The 23,656-nt window shown below is 40.5% G+C and overlaps 1 protein-coding gene across 8 annotated transcripts in view; it reads right to left on the bottom strand.

Moving 5' to 3' along the window:
- Positions 1–23,656, bottom strand: part of RARB (retinoic acid receptor beta) — a 318,469-nt gene that overhangs the window by 79,823 nt on the left and 214,990 nt on the right. The window contains exon 1 of one of the 8 annotated variants that reach the window (XM_030943218.1): positions 11,792–11,878. The exons of 3 other annotated variants lie outside the window; for them this stretch is intronic. Coding sequence is in view for 3 of the 5 variants with exons in the window: in XM_030943214.1 (XP_030799074.1) it covers positions 9,446–9,602 (157 nt within the window). In the remaining 2 variants the exon portion in view is untranslated. Of the gene's footprint in view, positions 1–4,633; positions 5,773–9,445; positions 10,713–11,791; positions 11,879–23,656 lie in introns of those variants that run through there. 4 more of the 8 variants (XM_030943214.1, XM_030943213.1, XM_030943216.1 and 1 more) reach the window with 4 other exon arrangements.

The following is a 23,656-nucleotide window of genomic DNA, read 5'->3' as shown; positions in this document are numbered from 1 at the left end:
TGCAGTGTTCCTAATGGACTCCATTTCAGGGAGAAGGGAACAGCTATTTGCCCAAACTGCCTCCAGACATGCAGTGCATCCTAACACACAGCTCCTGCTTTAACCACAAGAGTCTTGCAGGACCTCACCAAAATAGAGAGAAAGGAAAGGATTCGGATAAGGAAGAGGAAAAAAAAAAACCACAGGAGGATATGAGTCAGCTCTGACTTCTTGCAGGCAGCTGAAGGCTTCTTTTCAAAACTTCAGGGAGATAATGGATCCTTCTTGGTGTGGTGTCAGAGAACTGAATGTGGCAATAGGCGCAAAGCATAGAAAGATGAGCAGTTCACATACCTAACCTGCAGAGCATGTGACTGTATGTGCAACTAGAAAAACACAGCTGGAATGTGCTCTCCAAATGGAGAGAGGAAGACAGAGGTTCACTAGGGAATGAAGACTTGGGAAAAGTAGCTTGCCCTGATCAAAGACACTGAAAGACATAGGTGATTTGCCATTTGTTCTGCATTTTACACCTTAGTGTTCAAAGTGTGGAGTGAAATCAGAAAGATCTTTAGAAAGTCCAAGACTTTCCAGCTAACCTCTAAGGAGGATTTGACATATACCCTCACCCAGCAACTAATAAAATTTCTTCCTCAGCTGAATTAAAAGAACTATGCTAACAACAAAGCAATGCTAAGGATTACTCTGCAAGATGAGTGAAAAAAGAAAAAACCTCCTCAGACCAAAAGTTGAAGGCAGTAGTATGAACAATGGCTTAAAACCAAAGAAAGAACCCCCAAGCTCAGGGCCTGATCTTAACAATAAGAAAGTTCACCCATGCGTGGCATTTTAGCCAGTCCTTTCACTTGTGCCCTAAGCCAAAACCCTCAGGCTGGTGGATCAGTGAGGGTGGATCTCTGTGAAGGAGGGAAAGTCTGATGAAAGTTAGGACCTTTGATTAGAGCAATCCGGAGAGGAGTGCAAAATCCCGAGAGAGAGGCAAGCTTTGGGGGGCATAGGCGTTTTCCTGTGCCGAAACCAAGGTCCTGGGGGAAGCATCTGCCTGCAGATCCACAGCCTTTGCCCAAGGGGAGGTCCGGGTGTCAGGTATCGCCAGATGGCACTGTGACACAGTTTTCCAACTCCCTTTTCTTCATAAGAGAGTGAATGTTCAGTCTTGGAAAGCCAGGCAACCCTGGTCTTCTTGTGAGTTTTTGAGTAGAAGATGAGGAATTAAAGTGGCAGAGGAGCCTGTTTCCTGCCCCGGGCTCTGCCCACGGCCAGTCCCTGAGCAAAAGTGCTGGAGGCTCTGAGACCCCCGAAAGCCAGGGCACAGCTGTTCTGTGCCTGAACACCTCTGTCCCAAACTGGCATTTGTGAACAACTGAAATACTTGAATCAACTCAGATGATGTTACATTCACTTATCATGCAAAGAACCTAGAAATCCTCTTGGTATCAGTCACCAGCTGGCAGAGGAGTGATTCTGGTACAGGACTGGAAGATGAAGGAACTCTCCTAGGAGATGAGATGCACACCTCTGTATGATGTGCTGCTGTGTCATCAGCCAGCCTGGCAGAGAGGACCAGCAGAGTGGTTTAATGGCCACTTCAGGAATTACCTCAAGCTGCATTCAGATTAAAAAATAAATAAAATAAGAGGATTCAAGAGACTTTTTGTGTTCTTTAACTGTATTGGTGGGGTAGGGATTTTTTTGGTTGGTTTTCTTTTGATTTGCTTTGTTGGGGTTTTTTTGGGGGGCTTGTGTTTTGGTTTTGGGAAGCGGTAATTGAACCATTTCTTCCACTCTTTCTATCTTACAAGCACAATGACTTTCTATAATCAAAGGACCTGCCGAAGGAAATCTGTGTTAAATCAAGCTGTGCTTTTTGTCTCCAGTTGGTGCAACACTGGTCAACCTGTTTGATTGTTCCACACCTCTGCAATGCATCTTTAAAAGAAGACTGATCCTTTTTTATTTATAAGAAAAGATGCTGGATGCTCATTGTGCTGAACATCCAGCACAGTGACATGAACTTTAACTGCTATTTCTTAAAAGTACCAGTACACAAATACACCAAAGGCTCACTCATACAACCATTCTGTCTCTAAAACTCTTATTAAAATTGAGGGTGGAGGGTTGAGTGCATTTAAGTGCTTCACTAGATAAGGCTGTAAAAGACAAAGACATCCTTAATTTGTCATTTTATTATTCAAAGATCCTTGCTAAAAATACAATGTGAGCCTAGAGAAAAATATTATGGTTCAATGGAAAGAGATCCTCCAAACCATTAAAAGAAACTAAGCGGTGCTAAAAAAATCTCTTTGTTGAAAGACATTTCTCTGCTTTTTTTCTTAGGGGATGCACTTAGAGGATAGAATGTAAGTCACTGAAAGTGCATAAAACGGAAATCCTTCCAAACTATGGATGGACTCTAAAACCATGTCCTTAGCAGTCAAGATCCAGAGCACTCTGAGAATTTATAAATACTCATACAAGCTTTAACCTATTAAACCTATACAAGTGTAGCCTGTATGTGTATATTTAACTTACATAGTTTTATAATATTCAGTTTATATACGGTATAAGCAGGGGAAAGAAAAATCACCTTGTCCAAGGGGAACAGAAGGTATATTATATACTTTGCGTCTATGATTCTTTAACACAGACTTGCTGGATTATATTTCCATCTCTCTTAACAAAAGTATTTGAAGAAGATTCAAGGCTCAAACAGAACACTAAAAGAAAGTGGGGTCAGTTATATAAGGGCTAGCACTAGTTTGTTAAAAGTCTTTTTCCTACCCACTCCCAAATAAAGGGACAAAGAAGTGAACATTGTGGGAATGTGTTTCTAAACCACATGATATCCTTATCAGATTGTCATGTACAAGGGAGGTTCTCACACAGGGACCCCATGCTGGTGAGCTGACCTGTCACATGATGCAAGTTCTACACTCCTATTCAGATTACTAAAATGAGCTGAAGAAAGCTAGATTTCCCCTCCTCCCTCCCCCCCCAAATAAGCAAAATGCACAGTGACCGAAGTAATATTAATTTGCTGCCACTGGGAAAGCAATCCTGAGCAGCTGCAAATAAGTGAGTATATGAAGAAGATAATCTAGCTATTAAAATCTATACCACAATTAATATCTGCTGAGCAGACTTTATTGCAGAGAAGCAAACTGAGAATCAGAGAAACATGTGTGTCAGACAAAACAGAAGGAAAAAAACTCAGTTAATTTGTAAATTTATGGAAAGAGAGTAATATATTTTTATAAGTAAGTTCTACTTTGTCATATTAGTGTCTCTATTTTCACTGTTGATGTTGGGAACAGCGTCATTGAATTACTTTTTCATGTTTGGGGGAAGTGGAACAGTCCTGTAAACATTTTTAATATTAAATGAAGGTTTTAAATAGTATTTGATCATTCAAATATATGGCCTGCTTTAAAAAGTGCTGAGGGAGCTCCTAGATGCTCAGCATATTTGGAAATGAAGCCATGAAATGTGAATTTAGGATGCTAACTTTAGGCTACTGTTTCTGACATTCTTAACTTTTGAAACATATTTGCTCAAGCAACGACAAATTAATTAAATCCCAGACCTTAGATTATTTTTAAGAAGACAGTTTAAAATCCATGGTTTTGGATGCAAGTTGTTTACAGATTACAATTAGGAGAAACAGCTAAGATTACTGTGACCAAAAAACTGCACAGAATCATTTCCACATTATATCAGTTGGTTTCTTTTATAACTGGAATATGGTTCTCATAAAAAGGTGGCAGCAGTAAGACATTTCTCCTTGTTTGCCCGCTAGAAAACCCAGTTTTGTTACCTCCTGTCTATAATTTTCCTGAAGCACAGAGAAAATTATTATTCTGTTACTTTAGAATAGTTTTGAGCATTTTGAGGCTTGTATTTTGGTGGTTCCGTTTGGTTTGAAAGGGCTTGGATTTCAGCAAGAAGTGGCATGGGTCACAGTGCATGGGGACAGACTTCATGCACATGAGCAAAGGTCAAAATCAATCATAGCTTTGTATTTCCAGGCCTATTACTTTTGGCAGTTTACCCTGCCAGAAGGGGCTAAAATATTTGCCTCCCAAAAGGCGTAAGCATCAATAGGGGGCAGGAATATAATCAGCTTCTCAACCACTCGGCAATGAGAAATGAGGGTAAAGGATCCCCTCCTCGCTGCAGCCACTAAGCCATCTTAATGTTAGAAGCAACATTTTCAGCAAAAAGTTGAAAGATTTCACAGCACAGTGACTTGAAAAGGACAATAGGCCTATTTAGGCAATTATATTATGCAGACTTTGTTATTAGGCAGCCCTGCTCAGCCCCAGAAAGTCTGGATAATCAAAAGTGTCCAAGTACAGGAAGGGGAAAAGTACAACCCCACCCTCCCGCACAGCCGCTGCCAGGACCTCTGGATTTGAAGGGTAAAGTCTATTTACCGAAGTTCCTTGGCCATTTTATACATCAACTGATATCCTTCCTCATGGGGCTGCGTGCTACAGCCTAGCAAAGCTCTGGAAAGCCCTCTGAAACCACAACTAATTTGGCCCCAGCCGCCCGCCCTGTAAATTCAGTGCTCAGAAGCTGCTGCCAGCCCCCCAGGCAGGAGAGGGATGCTCCCCCCGGCTCGCACGCATACCAGGGCCGGTCCCCACGGCCAAACAGATCTGGAAACTCATCACAGCTGTGCTCTGCTTTTGAGGTCTCAATAGGACGGGGCATAGCGTGGCCGACCGCGGCAGACAGCAGTCCTTGCGAGCACAATGTCCCTTTCACAGCCCCGCTCCCAAATCTAAATGCTGGCTGTGTAACACAGCCGCACTTCATCGGCTGCGTAAAGGGCGGTATATAAATTAGACCTGAGCAAAACCAGTCGCTTGGCGTGTTTCGGGGAGGTGGGACCGTAATCCGCCGAGCAGGGCGCCTCGCTCCCCCGAGCAAAGCCCCTCGGCTTGGCCGGGCTGCGGGGCTGGCGTGACGCACACATGGTTAACAAAAACCGCTCAGCAGTAAGTAGGGATTTAACTGGATGTGAGGATGACTAACTTCGCTGTCTGAAACACTATCTCCCTCTTTCAACTCCTTAACTTCACCGTAACCCTCTTCAAGGCATCGCCTCAGAAGCCTGGCTTTGTTCTGACAAGTTGCACCTTTGCTGTACAGACTCATTAGGCAAGCAGGGAGTCACCCAAAGATACATTGCTTTTCCTCCAAGCTTATCCCACCCTGACTTCACCAGCGAAAGCCTCTCATCATTTTTGTCTGCAGGAGTTTTTGACAGTGGTGTGTGTCCATTAGGGTTTTCCTGTGCCAGCAGCCGAATCAGACTAACTGCATCACAGTCTACGTAGAGAATAGTTTTCTCCTTTCAGTTATTTTGGAAGAAAAATATCCCCACACTTCTTTTTTTTTAAATGAAGTGGATCAGAAACAAACATTTTTTTCATCACATATTTCAGAGCATTAAGCTAGACGTATAAAAATTTAAACAAAGGCTCTATCCCTAAGCAAATCAGTCCTAGCCATTTAGCTGTAAAGTTTATAGATGAACTTCAAAGAAAATAACCTGGTTCAAACAGATCTTGCCTTCTGGGCACTAGCAAACACACCTGCAGCAATTTGATACTTGGGAATGCAGATTACAAGTCCTTCACTTCAAAATGTTTGTTTTTTAATTCAGAAAGATGAAAGAAAATAAAGTAGTGAGCTTTTTTTTTTTGTGTGTGGAACACAGATGTTTCCAGTGCTTGCAGGGAATGGGAACCTAACCCAAACACCACAATAATCCAGAATTTTGAAGGAAAACGCATGCTTTTGGGAGTCCCATCTTCATGAACTTTCTGAAAGTTAATACCCGCTAGCTCCTCTCTAGGCAAACACTTCCTACCAAACTGAAATAAGAACTGCATACTATGTGAGCCTCAACATCCCAGTGTGTTCTCCCACCATGTCCATAACTTTTGACTTCATCAAATTTTTTATGCTTCTAACCCTAAGGAAATGCAGAAGGCAGTAGTCATCTACTTGATATAATTAGCTGAAACACTACATAATGCCAAACAAACTTACTCTTGTTTTGGGCCTGCTCATTTGGTTTTTTGCCCATATAATTAATGAAGACTAATGAAGACTTTTTTTAATAGGCTTTTCCAAGGTCAGGTCTCCATTCTTTGCAACTCCTCTCTCAGGACCTGTCCTGTTCCCATCTCCTCAGTACTTAGTTAGCTCATGTTTCACCAAAAGTTATTGGTTCTCTCAGTATTTGCTGCCACTGCACTATGAGGGAGCAGAATATTCTAACTTATTTTTAAAAACTATAAATTGCTCATTCTTACAGTCTTAACTCTTTTGTCCTCTTAAGAACTATCCTTGTCTAATTTAATTACACCAACCTGATTTTTATCTTACGACAAAATATGTGAGAACGAATTACGATTAAAGGTGCAGTTGGTTCTGGTCTCATTTCTGAGTCCACGATTTTGTTTGCAAACAAATAATCTCATTGTAAATCTACAACAACATAACTAGAATCACATAAAACATAAACTCATATGAGCGCAAAGTCAGGGGGGTTTTTTGTAATCTTGTAACACACCGTGCAATACGCAGTGGCTAACAGTTGTGCTGCAAACCCAGGGCAGGTTTTTCCTCCCACAGGGGAGAGGGAAAAAAATACCACACAAGTTAAGGTCATGTTAGGGTTGTGTCTTATCCTCTATTTTTACTTTGCAGACCCTCATGGACTAGAAAATTCATGATGCTGCAGGAGTGCACTAGCTTAGTGAATTGTAACAGGATTAATGTACGGAAGATGTGCTGAAGTTGGAGACCTACAGCATTCTGCCCTAAGCCCTGCAATGGCCAATTTTGCCAGCATTTCAGCTGAAACCCTGATGCTGTCTGGGATTGTTACTGGCCTACTCTGAGTTTGCACTATTCATGTACTATTCCCTCAACAACCATTTACCTTTTACTCTACAATCACGTCTCTATCAAAGCAATATTTCTAAGGCCTAAGGCAATGGCTGCAGGTGTACTGGCTTGGATTTTTTTTGCAGAGCCAAAAATTAAACAACAAATTAGACCAAAAAACTCCTATCACACTTCTAACAATTACAAAATTTGATTATTATTACATTACATCAAATCACAGAGGTCTTTGTAAAAATGGAGAATCAGGAAATGCTAGAGTTAGAATTGAACATTGCTATCTTTGCATTTATAAGCGCTGGAGTAACCTTTAAACTATTAAAAGATTTCTGGACCACAAAATTTCTTGTTCTGTCATTTTTTCATGACATGCAAGATAAAAAATCTTAACCTTTGAGAGTATTTTAGTATTTCATAATCCGCTTATTTATTTACTCATGCATAAACTGCTTACACTTGCTTCAAAACTGAAAACAAAATTTGCTCTAAGGTTTCAAACAGAAATCTTAATTTGGACACTAGCTAAATTGTTTTTCCACATTTCTATACCATTAACTGTCTCAGTTCAAATTATAGCCACTGTACTATGATTCAGGTTTTGACCCGATTTTAAATTCCTATGAAGTGAAGATTAATCCTACTGCCTACGAAGTTACAAGACTGGATTCCTGAACGCATTTTCCTGTATTTTTATTTACTCTTATTAATATAAGTTTCTTTGATTAGCTAAACTTTCCTGTTATCAACACTTGTCTCTTATCGCAGGCCCTAGGCAAATGACATATTTACCACTCATTCCATTCTGATAAGGGTAATCCTGTGTTTAACTTGCCCAAGAACAAACACAATATATTTTGTTTTTAAGAATCCTGCTTCTAGGTATTAACAACATACAAGAGAAAGAGCAGGACATTTTAAAGCCAGGAGTTATTTAAAGAATATTTTGCAAGTGTAAGCTTTTAACGACAGTATATATGCCTCCTACTCCAGGAAAGTTTATTTAATTCCAAGTTTCCGCAATATCACCACTGAAGTTATACTAAAGTTTAAACCATGAAAGGAGGAAAAAGCATTTTTAGTAAAACATCTGGTTTGGATTTTTGTTTTTGCTAACTGAAGCTCTCCCATAGCTCGTAACACTATTTTGAAGTAAAAGCTTTGTTTCATATTTTGTTTGAAGCATTCTGAAAACAGTGCGAAAAAATAAATATCCCATGCTGAACTTCGCAGTCTCCTTTTAATTGTAAAGACATCAAAACATTTGCAGTGTTGTAGGCCGCTAGTCACTGATTTTTACAATTTTGTTTTCATTACTCAACCCACACAAATGTCATATGGTGTTTGAAAACTTTTGAGCCGAGTGAAACACACTATTTCACCAAACACTCTTAAATTTATTTTTCAATTACCTACTCCACCCCTTTGAAATGTCGAAGAAAGAACTCCTCTAATTCCTAGTTAACTTTTTAACATACCGCAAAACAGAAATTTCCAACAGCATTATATAGTTAATGGTGTACTGAAGTGTTCGAGAGCGTGCTAAAAACATTTTGATAGATAGCCAAGTCATTTATCTAAATCACTGTCAGAGCAGTGAAGCATCCTGCAAGCTTTTAAGCATAGTATAAGGTGGTGTTTTCTGGCACTTTTTGTCATTTCTCAAACTTGAAACTGGGGTGTTAAAATACTGCTATTGTTTATCATCTATATATTTCAGCAACAAATCAAAACCCTATAACATAGTAACACATTTTCAGAAGCGTCCTACCACCAACTCTCACTCCTCTGTTAACAGTACATCGCTGTCTGAATCTCAAGGTATAGAAATAATTGATGGTTAAACTCAAAGGGTGTTCACAGTAAGTAGTTTTCTAGCAAAACAGCAACTTCTTAGAGCAACAAAGTGAAGAAGAAAGGTGGCAGCAAGGTCAGTACAAAGAAATATTGCCTTTTCTTCAGGAACTTATAACTACTGTCTGATTTTTGGAATGGCAACCTATCCACTGCAATTCCACATCTTTGCAAGAACTGTAGAGATCAACATTTTAATTGCTTGGCTGCTCTGCTAAAATGCACTTCAAGACAACATGCATCCTGATTAGCAAATGTGCTACAAAATTAGATTAAGGAGGGAGGGGGGGAGAAAGCTACCACAGAGATGTTATGTAAATTCGTCTTTCACTGGTTGGAGTTTTGCAAGTATCTGCTGTATTACATTACGATTTTATGTGTTCCTGTTTGGCTCCACAACTGTTGTTAGGATCAATATGCCACATGAGAAAGGATAAACAGAAAGAAGTCCGGTGCTTCTTTCCTCTTTCCTTTCTTGCCAAAAGGAGAAAAAATAGCTTGCAAACCACATTTTGCACAAAAACTCACCCCACCCCTCATTACCTCTGCACTTAATTACCGGTCTTTCTTTTTTAAATACATGCAAGTAAATAAATTAAATAAATAACAACAACAACAATTATAATAATAGTAATTGCTTTAAAGTGGAAAAATAACAGTTGGGACCTACATTGAGCACTGTGCCGGTGTTGCCACTCTGTTTGTGCCAATCCACTGAAGCATGCTTTGAGAGCCTTCTCCTGGAGCATGCAGGAAGACGGACTCGCAGTGTAGAAATCCAGCATCTGAGCAGGGCTCACTGCTAGAACGTCCATACAGTCAAACATGATTCCCCCTGCACAGAATGCCTGCAAAAGTGCTTTCCTCTAGGTGTGGAGGAAAATGGCACATAAAAGTACACCCAACTCCATCAAACTCTGCCCCTTTTTTGGCACGTAGGCTGTTGGTCTTTTTCCCAGACCAGAATCATGAATTATGACAGACAACACAGCTAAAAGCCTGTAATTGATCCAAATGATCATTTACCATTTTCCAGGCTGCCCAGCCAATCCAGCAAGATGGGGGGATGCGAGCCGCATTCCAAGTTTTAGCTACCACCAATTTCCCCCCAAAATTTCTTGAGAGTCAGTCCAGCTCCCGAGGCGTTCGCCGGGTGTGTGCCGCGTCCCACGCCGTGCCAATCGCCCACCTCCCCGGGATAAAACAGCTCCGGTGGAGGCGCGGGATCCCCCTCGGCCGTGAATAGATGCTTCTGCCTCTGAACAGCTCACTTCCTACTACTTGTGTCACAGGGAATGAAAGATTGAATTGCCTAATATATGCGAGTGAACTTTCCGTGAACCCTTCCCAGGCTGCTAACCTTCAAATGACCCAAGCGGTCTGACATCACCAGCTCCCAGGATTCTCACACGCCTTCACAACTCCCAGCAGCCCTGCAAAAAAGCCAGGCAGGCGGGCGGGCAGGCAAAGGCGAGCCCCAGCCCTGCCGGAGTCGCCCCGCGGCCGCCGAGCGGGCGGGTGCGGACGGGGAGCGCAACTTACAAAAAGATCCAAAATAATAAAGTAATTTAAAAATAAAATTAAAAAGAAAAGCCATACGCAACCACGAGGAGGAGGGGAAGGGGGTGGGAAGTAAAAAAAAGCAGCGTTTTCAGCGATTGCAGGGAACGGAGAATTTGAAAATTCCAGCTCAATTTGCTGAAAGTTCTGTGCCCCCCTCCCTCCCTCTCACACACACACACACACACACACACACACACACACACACATTCCTTTCCTCCCCGGAGAGGCCACGAGCGAGGCGCAGGCGCTGCCGCTGTTCCAGAGCCAGGGACACGGGCTTCGCCCCAGCTGCTGGGCTGGCGGACTGCGCTTGGGAGCAGCCTCATCCCGGCGCTGGCCCGGCACACGCCAGCGGGGACCCCGCTCACTGCCACCCGCGGGGACCCCGCTCAATACCACTCGCAGGGACTGCGGCCGGTGCCAGCACCACTCCCAGCGGGGAGTCGCAGGGGCCCGTCCCTCCTGGGCGGGGGTGGGGGGGGGGCTGGAGGCCGGTCAGGCCCCATCTCTCCGCACCATCCCTCCCTCACCCCGGCTCCTAAGTCACCCAGCGCTCCCTGGTTTCCACGATGGGTCAGATTTGGCACTGCCCGGGAGGATCTGTCCCCAGGACTGCGCCCAGGGCAAGAAGCACCACGCATCCCCTCTTCTCCCTCCACAGCCCCGCCGCCGCCGGGTCCTGCCTGTCTCTGATTAGCAGAGAGGGGCTGGAGCCGCTCGTGTAGCCCCGGAGGGGCTGTATCGGCTTTCAGAGGGCTAATGAGACCCAGCTCCCCGGGAGGGGAGAAAGGCCACGAGCTAATCCATGGGGAACAGGACCCAGCCCGTGGTGCTGAGCGGGAAGACCTCCCTGAGGCAAGCCGCCCCGGCCAAGCCCTCACAGCCACTCTGAAGGCAAGGGGCTGCTCCCACCCACTAAGGTGCTACACCGCGCTGCCGACAGCCCTCCCTCATGGCCGGTCTAGGTGTCAATGGCTAACCAAGGCTGTGGCCACGATGCCACAGCCAGCCCTGTGTGGGCCCACCACTTGCTGGTGCTTTTTAGGTAGGTAACTACCTTCTCCAAAATCTTGCTCACCGAGAAAGACTCCATGAAGGCTTCCACCAGTTCTTATTCCTATGGACAACTCAAAAATTAAAAACAACAGCCTGGAAACACTCCCTCCACCCCAGTGGGAAGGACATGAGCTCAACAGCCACATGCATGCTTTAATTTTAAATGAATAAGCCAAGCCACCTCAGCCCCAGCAGTGAGCATCATCCAGGAGCAAGGCGCACAAGAACCTTGCTTCCCCGCTCCAAAGCAAGCTCAGGTGCAGAAACTAGAAAACTGAACACTTGATTATTGCTCATTTCTTGCAAAGCCCTAGATAGGAGTCGGGCAGAGAGGGGCACACTGAGCAGGCATGGCACACCACTGGCGACTGTAAAGAAACACTGGAGAGAGACTCACCCTGGGACCTGCGCAGCCACTTTAATGGATGTGGTGTCCCCTCTCCACAAAAAGTCCTTTGATGAACCGAAAGCTCTCTGACAATGCCTGCAGATTGTATTAACAAAACTTTTCACACAGATTCAAGAATTTACAAAAAAAAAACCCAAACCACAAAACAAATCCCCCACACAGCACACGCACTTGTTCCCTGAAACTGATATACCCACATTGAAAACCAGCGGCCAGCAAAAAGACCTGCTGCAATCTGGAAGCGAATCCTTTTGAAGAGATTAAAACAAAAGCTTTTCTTAGCCTCCTTCCCCCCTCCACGGGAGAGCTGTAGTTGTCCCTGCAGAAGGCAGCCTCTCTTTCCCTCTTCCCTTCAGGCAGAAGAGTTACAAATGCTGGAGTTTAACAGCGTCTTTTTAAAGGACTTTTTAAGGACTTTCTCAGCCCTTTGGGGTGTCCTCCCCCAGCCTGAACTACTGCAGTTGAAGAAGCCCCTGACACTCTCTAATCTAAAATTTATGCACAGCATACGCTTACTGAAAAAGCCATACTTCAGGGAAGGCTTGTTTAAACTATTTCAGCACAGCAAAACAGTGTTTGTTGCATTAAAATAGCCAAGTGGAAAAGTGGCTAAACTTTTTTTTTTTTTTTTAAATCTTGGCTGGCTACGTTGCTACAGTTTTGTTTGGAATAGCAAAGCTAAATTAACAGACAGTTATTTTCTAACCAGACGACACAGGATGCACGAGAAATTTGGAATACGTAATGTATCACCACAAAAATAACTGGAAAGGATGACACGAAACACAGTATGTTTTTTTCAGTCTCCAATTTAGGGAGAAAACAGCTTTTTGTGCGGACCAGAGTTCTTGGAACAGTTCAAGCTTATGCCAAGAAAAACATGTTGCATATGTGAGTTAAAAGTAAACAGAATCAGACAAACAGAAATACAGTTATGTTCATCCTATTAGCAGTCTTATAATACCATATTCAAAAATAATACCTGTCGGTTGTACCTCAAAATGTAGAGTGGCAACTTCTGAAAGTAAATGTCGGGAAGTGCCACTAAAATGTGTATGAATTGGAAAAAGACTGCTTTTTCTCTCTGTATGCAAATGAGCCAGGTACCTCATCATGCTGTGTTACAAATAATAGTTGCACTGATGCTTATATTTATTACTAAATGCGTACATAATTTAAAAATTCCTCAAATAGCCTAATGGTTTGCTCACAACTATCTCTACAACACAGTAACCAATGCATCTCTTATTTCACTTTGAAATAGCACAACACTTGTTTTTCTTCAACAGAGTATCAGGAAAAGCTACATTCATAAAATGGGGAGCATTCTCTAATTTAGATCAGAACTAATCATAACTATTGTGCTAACTAATAGTCCTCTAGTTCAAATGCAACCAAAGCTTAAGTATTGCCACATATTTAAAATGCCTATCCAGCACCCATAGAGTAGTGAGGAGGCAACAACTCTCCAATATCTTTGACTTTCTCCATGCAAAGAAATTGTGGTTTCACATCAGTGCTTTGATCTGTTTTCTCTCAGACTGTGATAGCAGAAACTTTACAATAAACATATTCCTAGCTATAAATGAAATAAAAAGCACAAGTTCAAGTCAGAAATCTATTTCCTCTGGTGTTACTGTATATTTGTCAGTGTGACATAGCACATTTGAAACCCATAATCATAAAACAAAAATTTACAGCCAAGGTTTAGGGTCTACATCTGTTTCTCTGGTTTTTGTACTGCAATTACCCACTGGACAATTCAGAAAGCAGCACTATGAATCATGTACTGCACACATGGTAGTGCTGGTCACTTTTTTGTTAGTACAAGAGGCTGAGGATGCCATAATGTGCTTCACTGAGAGAGAGAGAGCATTAACTAGAATTAGGATGAGTGCACCAGGCTCTCTAATAAAAATGACTTTACTAGAAGCAACAGAGCACTTCTGGAACATTACAGGCATATTTATAGCATGGAAAAATTAAGAAGTGCATGCAGAAATTCTCCCCAACTAAGTACCTCAGGGGAAGCAGACTTTTTTTTCTTTTGCATGCATTTTACTATTAATCAAATGTAGCACTCTCTTGAAACAGTTTTGACAGCAGAGTAAATGGTTACTAGTGAATGATGTGTGTGTTTAAGCAGTGAAAGCAGAGACAAAGTGATGTTTTCTTCTACTCCCTAGGCAAGAGCTGACACTAAGCTTGCTGCCTCAGCTTTGATACTCACAGATTCCTTTGTGTCAGTTGCTGGGAGAATCACTGGCAGTTCACTAACCCTGCCTCACACACAGGGGCTTTGATTTTTTACCTCTTCATTGACGATAGATGTTAATATGAAACAGTACTTGCCTGCCTTGGCAGTTTTTTTTTCCTTCCCCCCAACTGGTGATACAAATCTGAAAAATCTGAAAACCTGAATTCCCCCTTCACGACATGTAGTTTTTAGTGTTGAAGGATGTTTTCTTCACGTCTTGAGCACATGAATGATGTCAAAAAATTATGGGGAAGAAAATCGCTAGGTCACAAGAGAATGACTGAATATTTAAAACTCTATAAGGTAGTCCTAGGAAGTGGGTACCAACTGTGAGCAAGAATTGCCCTGAAGAAAGTAAAACAGTAAAATTACTGGCATGAAATGGCACAAATGACATGGAAAAAACATGAATACAGTGAAATTAAGTAAAAAGGGGGTTTCTTCAGTCTGCTATACACTACTATGCACAGCTTGCAATGACTGAAACAGGAATTTGCACTAAGAAGGGTTATTTCAGGCCTGAAATATAGCAGCAACTGGCGAAAGACAATTCAGTGCAAAGCAGTATTTTATTTTAGATGGGAAAAGCAGAGTTAGTCATCTCCAGACCCAGAACTCAGGCATACAACCAGTTTGCAAATCACTTACTGATAAAGGTTTTTTGTCTGTTTTAATCAGTGGATATGTATTTGTAAAGATGCCTTTAAAGCTGATTGCTTAACTTAAAGGATATAGAAATAATTAATCTCCACAAACTTGAGCAAACAACCATGTTTCTTAGAATCCATACAATCCTTTGGCCTGCAGCCAGGGGAGAACTGCCCTACATGATAAAACCAGGAGTTTATCTGGCTCAGCAATCCATTTCTAAGAGTGACTGCTACTAGATATTTCTAAGGAAAATACAGGAATCCCCAGTGATTGGCGAAGTATAACTCATCCACAGGTCCTCTAATAGCCTATTCTCTAGCAGCAAATCACTTAAGCATTAAGGCATGAGATTTAATATCCCTTCCAAAATTTCTTTCTTTTGGTAATAGCCCTGATATTCTACATAGTCCTATATAGCCAATGTCTTTTTGGATTGTGATAAATTTGTAGCTCTGTGACACATAAGTAGATAGTATCTTTTGAGATAAAGAAGGATAACTTTTAAAAAACAGACAAACAAACAAAAAACCACTGTAAAACTCATCCACGTTGCAAATAAAGGAGAGAGCAAACTGCACCTTTTTGAGGCCCCAAAAGCTGATGGCTGCAGGCTCCTGAAAGGTTGGCAAAGAGGCAGTGACATCACATGCATGAAGAGGAGACAACATGCATTTTTGAAGGATATAAAAAGAAAAGAACATTATTAGATTAAACACTGGCTATATACTCAATCTACACTTGCTGTTTATGAGGATCCTGCAGTGCAAACATCGCTGCTAAATGGTTGCCAGAAAAAAAAAGTGAGGGAAAAAAAGGTTTGTTTCATTTTGTTTTGTTTTTAAATGACTAGAAACTGCTGTTTCAAGGTTTAGCCAAGAAAGAGATTTTTACTGTTAGCTTATAAATTCCTCAAAACATAGAATTATAATGTAAATGCTGAGGTAACTGGAGTGCCATGCATGGCACTGACACATTGCATTATATAATCCAGGGAGAATGAAGGTTGGGACATCTATAAAATGTAAGCAGGATCAAGATGTATGAAAGAGCAGAAGAGCAAGTATAAATGCTGAATATTAAACTGCAGAGACTACTACTACTACTAACAATAAAATTTCCTATACACTGAATATGCTTTTGGTTGGCTGAAGGTGAAAGAGCACAGAGCTCCATTAAAACTAAAACAGAGATTCAAAAAGGCTGTTCAAGTAACTACTTTGTTTCTGCCTTTTTTAAGGAGGTAGAAAAAAGAAAGTTACTTAAGAAAAAGATAGTATTTCCTGATGGTTTGATATCCTGAAATGTGTCTAAGACTGTATAAATAAATAATCTGAGAACATGCAGAACAAATGGGAGTTCCAAACATAGGCATCTTACCACCCTAGCTGTAATCAGAATCAGAGTATAAACAGGGACAACTGTATTTCTTCTACAGGTTCACTAATTGCAGCTTAAACTCTTGATGAAAAGTTAGCTCTGATGGCTTTCTTCTAGAAAAAGACCAAAGTTACCAAGCAGTGATTGGAACTCCAGCTCAATATATACATATTTCCTAACAAAGACTAACCTTACCCTAAGGCCTATTTCATTTAAGTCAGACTTAAGCAGCATTTAAGGCTTGTGCTCCTGCACTGGTGACAAGGACAACCCATACTGAGGGATGGCAGAGGCCTGAGATGGCTGAAACACACTTGAGCAGAGCTCTGGTCGCATAAAGCCCAGTGCAGGTGGGCCATGAATGTAAACTGCAATAGACCCATGCAGGGCAGCTTGACATGCTTATTAATGAGAATCCAGTTCCCACTCATCTAGTTCCCAAACCTACATCAAACACTGAAAGAACAGCCCACTATCCTATCTCTGGGTATCTTAGAAAGAAGAATGAAGGGGTGACTGGAAAATGTGTTGGCATTGCTACCTGGCTAGCAGGGGTAATGACAGCAATGACAATGTGGTGACATTGCCTGAAATCTGCTGGTAATGATGATCATCATGCCAACACCTCCACCCTGCCTGTTGCCCTAATGCACTGTACTTTCACACCTTTGTTTCTGTCATGCAGATGTGCTTTCTGTTTGGGAACAGCCTGTGTAAATAAATGCTGTAAATGAGGTAGAATTACCCAGAAACTGAGGTGTATATTTAGCAAATCGATGTCTGGGTTTTTTTGTAGAACCTGTGCCATCAATAATGTGTGAATTAACTGAGGGCACATGTCTTCTGAGGGACACTGTTATCACTGTAATTTTATTGATGTAGCCTGAAAAGTAAACTTTACTAACAGGGTCAGTTTTACAAGCATTCAGGTTATCATAGTGCAACTACTGTTGAGCAGGTAAGGGATTCTGTATATTCCTTTTATACTACAATAACTGGGCTGTGACAAGTAATACTCTTTCAAAAAAGAGCAACTGCTTCCTCCCCCTATATTGTTATATCAATGTAACATTCAAACACAGATGAGATCTCAGGAAAAGTCAGGCTGGGCTGGACCTTATTTGCATTCAGAACAAGCAATCGCACCATCAATGACATCCAGTCTGAAATGTTCACAAGATGTTTCCTGGTTTTCAAACTCTACTAGAATATACTTATCAAATTGTTCTTTGGTGCATTCCTCAAATTCTATTTGACTAGTGCAATTTAAGCCAACAAAGAAAAATATGCATGGTCCCAAGCTGCTTCACTAAGCTAGTCCCACATGATTAACTAGATCTGCAAATTCTCATACCCTTAGATTGCAAGACTCCCATATTGGACCACAGAAGGAATTGAATGTCCACACATATAATGTCCATGTTCAGGGAATCACAACTGACACACATGCTTCAATCAAAGACAACTTACAGAGCTGGTGTGCAATTAGCACACTGCCATAGGCTTTGTGTAGTATCATGGATTTTTTGCCCTTTCGGGACCTTTAGTCCAAATATAGTGGTGGACATGAAAGCTGGTCTCTAAGCATGTGGTGGTCCCTCAGCATATCAGGCTTGACAGATCTATAAAACTATCAAACTAGTTTTGCAGAAACTAGACCAAAACCTCTTCATTTGGGCATCTTGACCCTTCTTCTGACTGAAAAGTTCTGCACAGACCTTGTCATCACACTGCAAGAAACCACTTCTTTCAATCCAATCACAGTTTTGAGCAAGCATCCTCAAGAACAGGCTTCTCATTCATGAGACACTGATCTTCCACATATTGTTATCAGACTATTAGAAAAACAGACTTACTTGACTTCATATGGAGACATGGGAAGAAGTATGTGTGTTCTGTCCTTTGCCAAATGGCTTTGAGATCTCACCCTTACTGCGTCCATCTATTCTATCTTGGGCATGAAATATGTCAAAGGGTACACCAAAAGACAGGGTTGTGGCCAAGCTCTTTCAAGGAATTTTAAAGATTGTTGGATGGGTAAAGAAAGTCTGAATCTACAGAAGCTTTAGTTACAAGAAATGCATGTGCACAATCTTAATCCTAAGAAATGTGCAGTAATTCTCCCTAAAAAGTACAGCGAGTTTTTATCCCCAATCAGATCTTAAACAACAAGTTGGTGCATATGTGCTAATTAAAACCTTTAAAAAGTTAAAGGTCCACCTGTTGGATTCTTAAATTTGTCTAAAAATTGTTAGGCATTTTATTTTATTTTATTTTATTTTATTTTGTTTTTTAAACAGACTTATTAAGAGCAGAAGGGCACACCACTGATACTAAAGCCTATACTACTAGCTGAACAATGCAGGAACATTACGTCACTCAGAGGTAGAACTTCACAAGCATGCAAGAGAGGCTAAGAGCTTTGCCAACACAAATTATCAGCCAGAACCTCACTGGAAAAAATGAGGCACAAAGATCTAAGTGAAGTGTAAAACTTACTGAGACTTGAATGACATGTTGACAGATACCACTCCACTCTCTTGCTTCCTATCAGAACCCAACAGCTAAAGCAGAGATTCCTAAGCAGTGTTTTTACAGGCTAGGCTTAGTCTCTCCCTCATCTTATCAGTAGCCTTCAAAGGGACTGTGGGTGGATCTCCTCCAGAGGGAAAAAAAAAAGAAAAAATAAAACAACAAAAAACCCTCAGAAGTGCCACCTCTTCCATACATATATATTGGCGCAACCACTGAGACTTTGCTTGAGCTGAGAAAACACACCTGGCTCTTCTAAAGGAGAAATTAAAGAATTCATGCTTCAGCCCTCAAGCCTTGAGTAGCCTTAGAGAAGAGGAATAGCTAAGGAGAGAGTCTAATCAGGATGCAGGGAAAATCAATACTCGCTTCTTGAAATGCCTTAGGCAGGAAGGAACGGTTTAAGGTTGAGACCTTTTTCTGCTCTTTGCGCAAGAAAACATGCTGAAGACTGTACAGGTGAGAACACAAAGGTAGGAGAAGGCTTTCAGGAAGACTAAAAGCAATCCAAAGCATGTTATACCCTAAAGTTCTTTGGGAAATTTTATCTTTTAAAAATTTCCTGGATTTGCTGCATCAGAGATGTTTCTCTACACCACTCAAAGTTGTCCAAAGTAACATTTTCAGGGATAAAAGCACACCATTGTACTGTTATTTTCTGACTTTGGTGTGGAATACAATTATTTAAGACTCAGTGGGAGAGTATGAAAGGAGCAGGAGTGTAATTCCAGTTCAGGAAAAACTCCAATAACTGACAACAAGTAAGAAATACAAGATAGATGCATTGTATTATAGGGGTGAGTCCCATTGGCTGGAAACCCTGACTCTCCCAGCAGGACTCAGTTACATAGCAACTCCTGAGGGCAGATTAACCCTTTCCCAGTTAACATATCTGGAATGATTTAAGAGACTTTTTCCTTCTTCTGCTACAGAATAATTTCTTAGGTTTGCAAAAATGGTTTGGTAAAAAATGAGTTGAGTGCTACCAGGGTAAAAGCAAAGCTATCTGACTCACCACAGGATACTGATGGTGCAATGAACAGAGAATGCAGGGAGTTCACATCAGTCTAAATGATATTTTACATCATCAGATTTTGTGACATATGTAAAACACAACATGTATTTCTCATCAAAAAATTCATGCTTAGTCTGTGGGGACCTTATCCAGACTGCATTTATCAAGTGCCAGTGGTCTTTCTCACCCAAATTCTGCCCACTCATTGACTTCTGTCTACATAATTACGGAGGAATTAGAGTCCTCAGCTGGCATAGATAGTACTTAATTAATCTAAAAGATAATGTTTCACCATCAGATAATGTGTTGCCTTCATTCAGAATTGTACAGGTTGATTACTGTAAACTCTGAAATAACTCCTGCAAATATTATAATACTAGTTGGTTTTCTTCTAATAGTCCTTTCTAATTACTGATATCAAGTAATTTGATGAATTTGGGAATCTCTGTTTATTTCATCACAGCAATTTCCCTGGTTTTCTTTTTAGAACTGCATTACACTTCAGTGTATACATGTCAAATGTAAGCACAAATATTATATACCATTAGCATAGCACTATTCATGTTATTCTGGTTATCAGAATATAACCTTATATATATATATATATATATAATAATTCTGGTTATCAGAAATAACCTTATTATGCTCCCAACATAACAAAGTTCTAATAAAAAAAAAAATCAGTATCTAAGACAAAGACTCTTAAAGCTCTCTATTTTTAAAATGTCAGAATTCAGCTACAGTATTTTCTCCCCTGTAAGAGAATTGAGCGGTCCCTGGGGACCAGGAAGGGCACATGTCCTCACTCAGGGCATCCCTGGTGTGGTCACACTTCACTGCTTTGAGCCACAGCTGCACTCTGTTAGGAAAAAGGAGCTACTAAGCTTCCAGAGGAGAAAATAAGAGATCAGTCTGAAGTGATATTACACTTACTTTCGACTGTCTTCTGGTCACAGTAAGTGAGCTCTATTTTCTCTTTTCTTTCTTTTTACAGGCAGAATTGGACTCATGGTAGAATGGGCATTAAACAATGCTTGGAAAGCATTGGCATCAGTGACACTGCCCGGATTCAGAAAAGCGGGGTAAGACTATAACTTTCCTTTATTCTGTAAGACCCTAGGACACTCTTACCTGAAGGTTAGAGGAGAAAAGCCTTGAACCAGGTCATCTTCTGCTCCTTTTCCCCCACCCACCATTCTCACACACAGCAGGTCCTGTAACTCACACCTCCCACCAACATTTCTTCATTAAGTAAAATCCCTGCTCAAGCAGCAGCCCCTCAGTTCCCATTCAGAACAGTCAGAAGAAACCACAGTCCTGGTAAAAGTTTCTTTTTTTCTTAGGTGCTTTAATAAAACAAGTAACCTTTGTGTGTTACTGAAAGGACTGTCTACATGGTTAAGATTTGCCTTGCTTTTCTAAACATTTCACATTCTAGAAGTTCATCTGCATTTTCTTTCTATGGTTCTCATACATCACTTGCAAATCCAGATGGGATAGAAAGATATAATTTAAAATTCTATTTAATTTGTCTTCTTGTATTATATCTTGAAAACTCATCTTGAATTACTTAGCTGCTGACTTTCATAAAACTTGGAGTACTAATATAGTGGGTGGGAGATTAGTACAAACAGAGCTACTTCAGAAATATTTTGAAAATTAATTAGGAAGAATCAATTTAATGTATTATTATGAATTCTTTAAAAAGTTCATATTTTGCTATCATTATTCACCTAAAACTATCACTGGAAATGTAACCTTTAAAAGGGTAAAACCTGAAGGACCAAGTTCAACATGCTTATGTTGTGTGGAAAGTACGTTTTCATATAAATGCCAACACAGATCTATCAAATATTTGTGTTCTTCATTAAACTAATGCCTCCCTGCATCATAAACAAGATGATGCAAAATATAGGTGTATTCCCATGTCCTCCTACTAAGGTAGGTGATATCAAAATAAATTTGCAACCATATCATTATATCAATCTCCAGTATTACTGCATCAGTACTATAACCATAATTAACTAGCTGCAGGTCAAATTTTAATAAATCTTTAGAAATTAAATGTATAATTTGTCAAAACCACATGTCTTCATAAATTGATTATTCAGAATTTAGAAGCTTTTTAATTAGGAAGAAATTTATGCAATACCACGTGTAATAATTACGAATCAGCTCTTCTGTGATATTTTTGTACATCAGCAAAAATTAAAACATTGGAAAACATTACCAGGTCATTGCAGTATTTCAATGTCAAAAGAAACACATAGTTTAAATGTAGAGGTTAAAGATATTTTCCCGTATCTTTTACATCTTATATAGCTTTATGATCTCAGAACTGGAATCATTAACCAAATACAAAATCAATGAGAAAAAGATCTAATCTGACCGTTTTCAAATGCAGAGTCACTAAAAATTATTTATGCCACTGTAACACCTTTTTTCCATGGTTCTATAGTTTTACTAAACAGCATATATTTTAAGTCAAACTTCCATTTTATGGTACACTAAACAGTATTTTGCCTTTCTCATCTCTTTCCAGCTAAAATTCTGAAAGAGTTTAAAACTTTCAAACATCACCTTTGTAACAAGTGGCAAGATGATGGGTATGACCCTGGCTGCCAAACAGAAAACTAGAGAAGAAGAAAGTTAAGTGATAGTCATTCATGGCGCACAAGAAGCAAAAATTATACCCCAGCTCCCCTGCTCTCCCCTCCCATGCTTTCACCACAGGCCTATTCAAACTCTGCACCCCCACAAGGGCTCTGGGTACTTCTATCAACATTTCATAGGAGAAGATTTTTTTTGACAGAGAACACAAAAGCTGCTTTGTGTGAAGTCTGGACACTTTTTTTCTACCTAATAAAAACATGAATAGAAGTGGGACCTCAGCAAGCATATGGCAGAAAGTCTGGACTAACTGAAAAAAAGGGGCCTAGAAGAGTTTTCTCTCTGTCATTCCCCACCGTGTTTACTGGTGAATGTATATGGTGTAAATAAGGAGTATGCAGAGCAGTCCATAATGGAACATTGTTTATGTGCACATCCTGGCAAATGCATATACAGCATGGAGGCTATTTCCAAGCAGAACATAAACACAAAAGGGGAGTGATGACAAACAAGTATTCCAAGGCAAGAAAAATGTTATTCCATATACAAACCAAACATACTAAAGTGGTTTCTCCCCTGCTAGGATCCAACTGGCAGATCTCAGCTGCACACACCATGTAGCTGTTAAAGATATGAGAGACATTCCAGGCTAACTGGTTGGCTTTCTTTTTCTTAAGAGACCTTATTATGCTCCCAATATTAAAAAGAAAAACACAGTTAATATTTTATTTTACTCTCTTGCAAAAACACAACAAAACAAAACAGCCCTTTCTTTCAGCCTGAATAGGAGCAGGGGAGATAGAGCTGATGCCAAGAAAACACCGTAAGGAATTAAGTCACAGCTTTTCTATTTCAAGTTCCCACTGAAAGATAGAGATGGTTCTTTCTTCCGCAGGTCTTTCTGACAAACCTATTACACGGCTTTAGCAAGTGACACTAGTGTGACAATAACTTAGAGGTTTCATGCTCCTGGCAGAATTTTTTTTCTTTTAATTCATTACTCATATAAAGAAAGAGGGTTTAGAAAACCCAAGTCCCTGCAATTTCAAGATAGCAAACCAGGGGGATGAACCTTTTTTTTTGTGTGCTTACTTCTGGAGAATGGAGTATCGTGCTTCGAGAGCCACTATGTAAATAAATGCCTGTAATTTTATTCCTTTAAAACTAATTTCAAACACCCAACTAAAGGAGGAAGAAAAGTTGACAAGTAGGAAAACAGTCAGTAGAGTGACAACAAGAACCACAAATGACAACTGATAAAGCAGAGCTTTTTAAATAATTAATAGGCCTTTTTAGGATATTGGACATCAGAAGCTAGCAGCTTAAGTAGGAGATCATAGGAGGTCCAGAACAAAAATACTCTGTGATGTTCTACACAGAAATGCAGAGCCAGCCTCTGGTTTTAGTCTAT

This window comes from Camarhynchus parvulus, chromosome 2 (assembly GCF_901933205.1).
Source record: "Camarhynchus parvulus chromosome 2, STF_HiC, whole genome shotgun sequence".
Lineage (NCBI taxonomy): Eukaryota > Metazoa > Chordata > Aves > Passeriformes > Thraupidae > Camarhynchus > Camarhynchus parvulus.
This window is presented reverse-complemented; position numbering and strand designations above follow the sequence as displayed.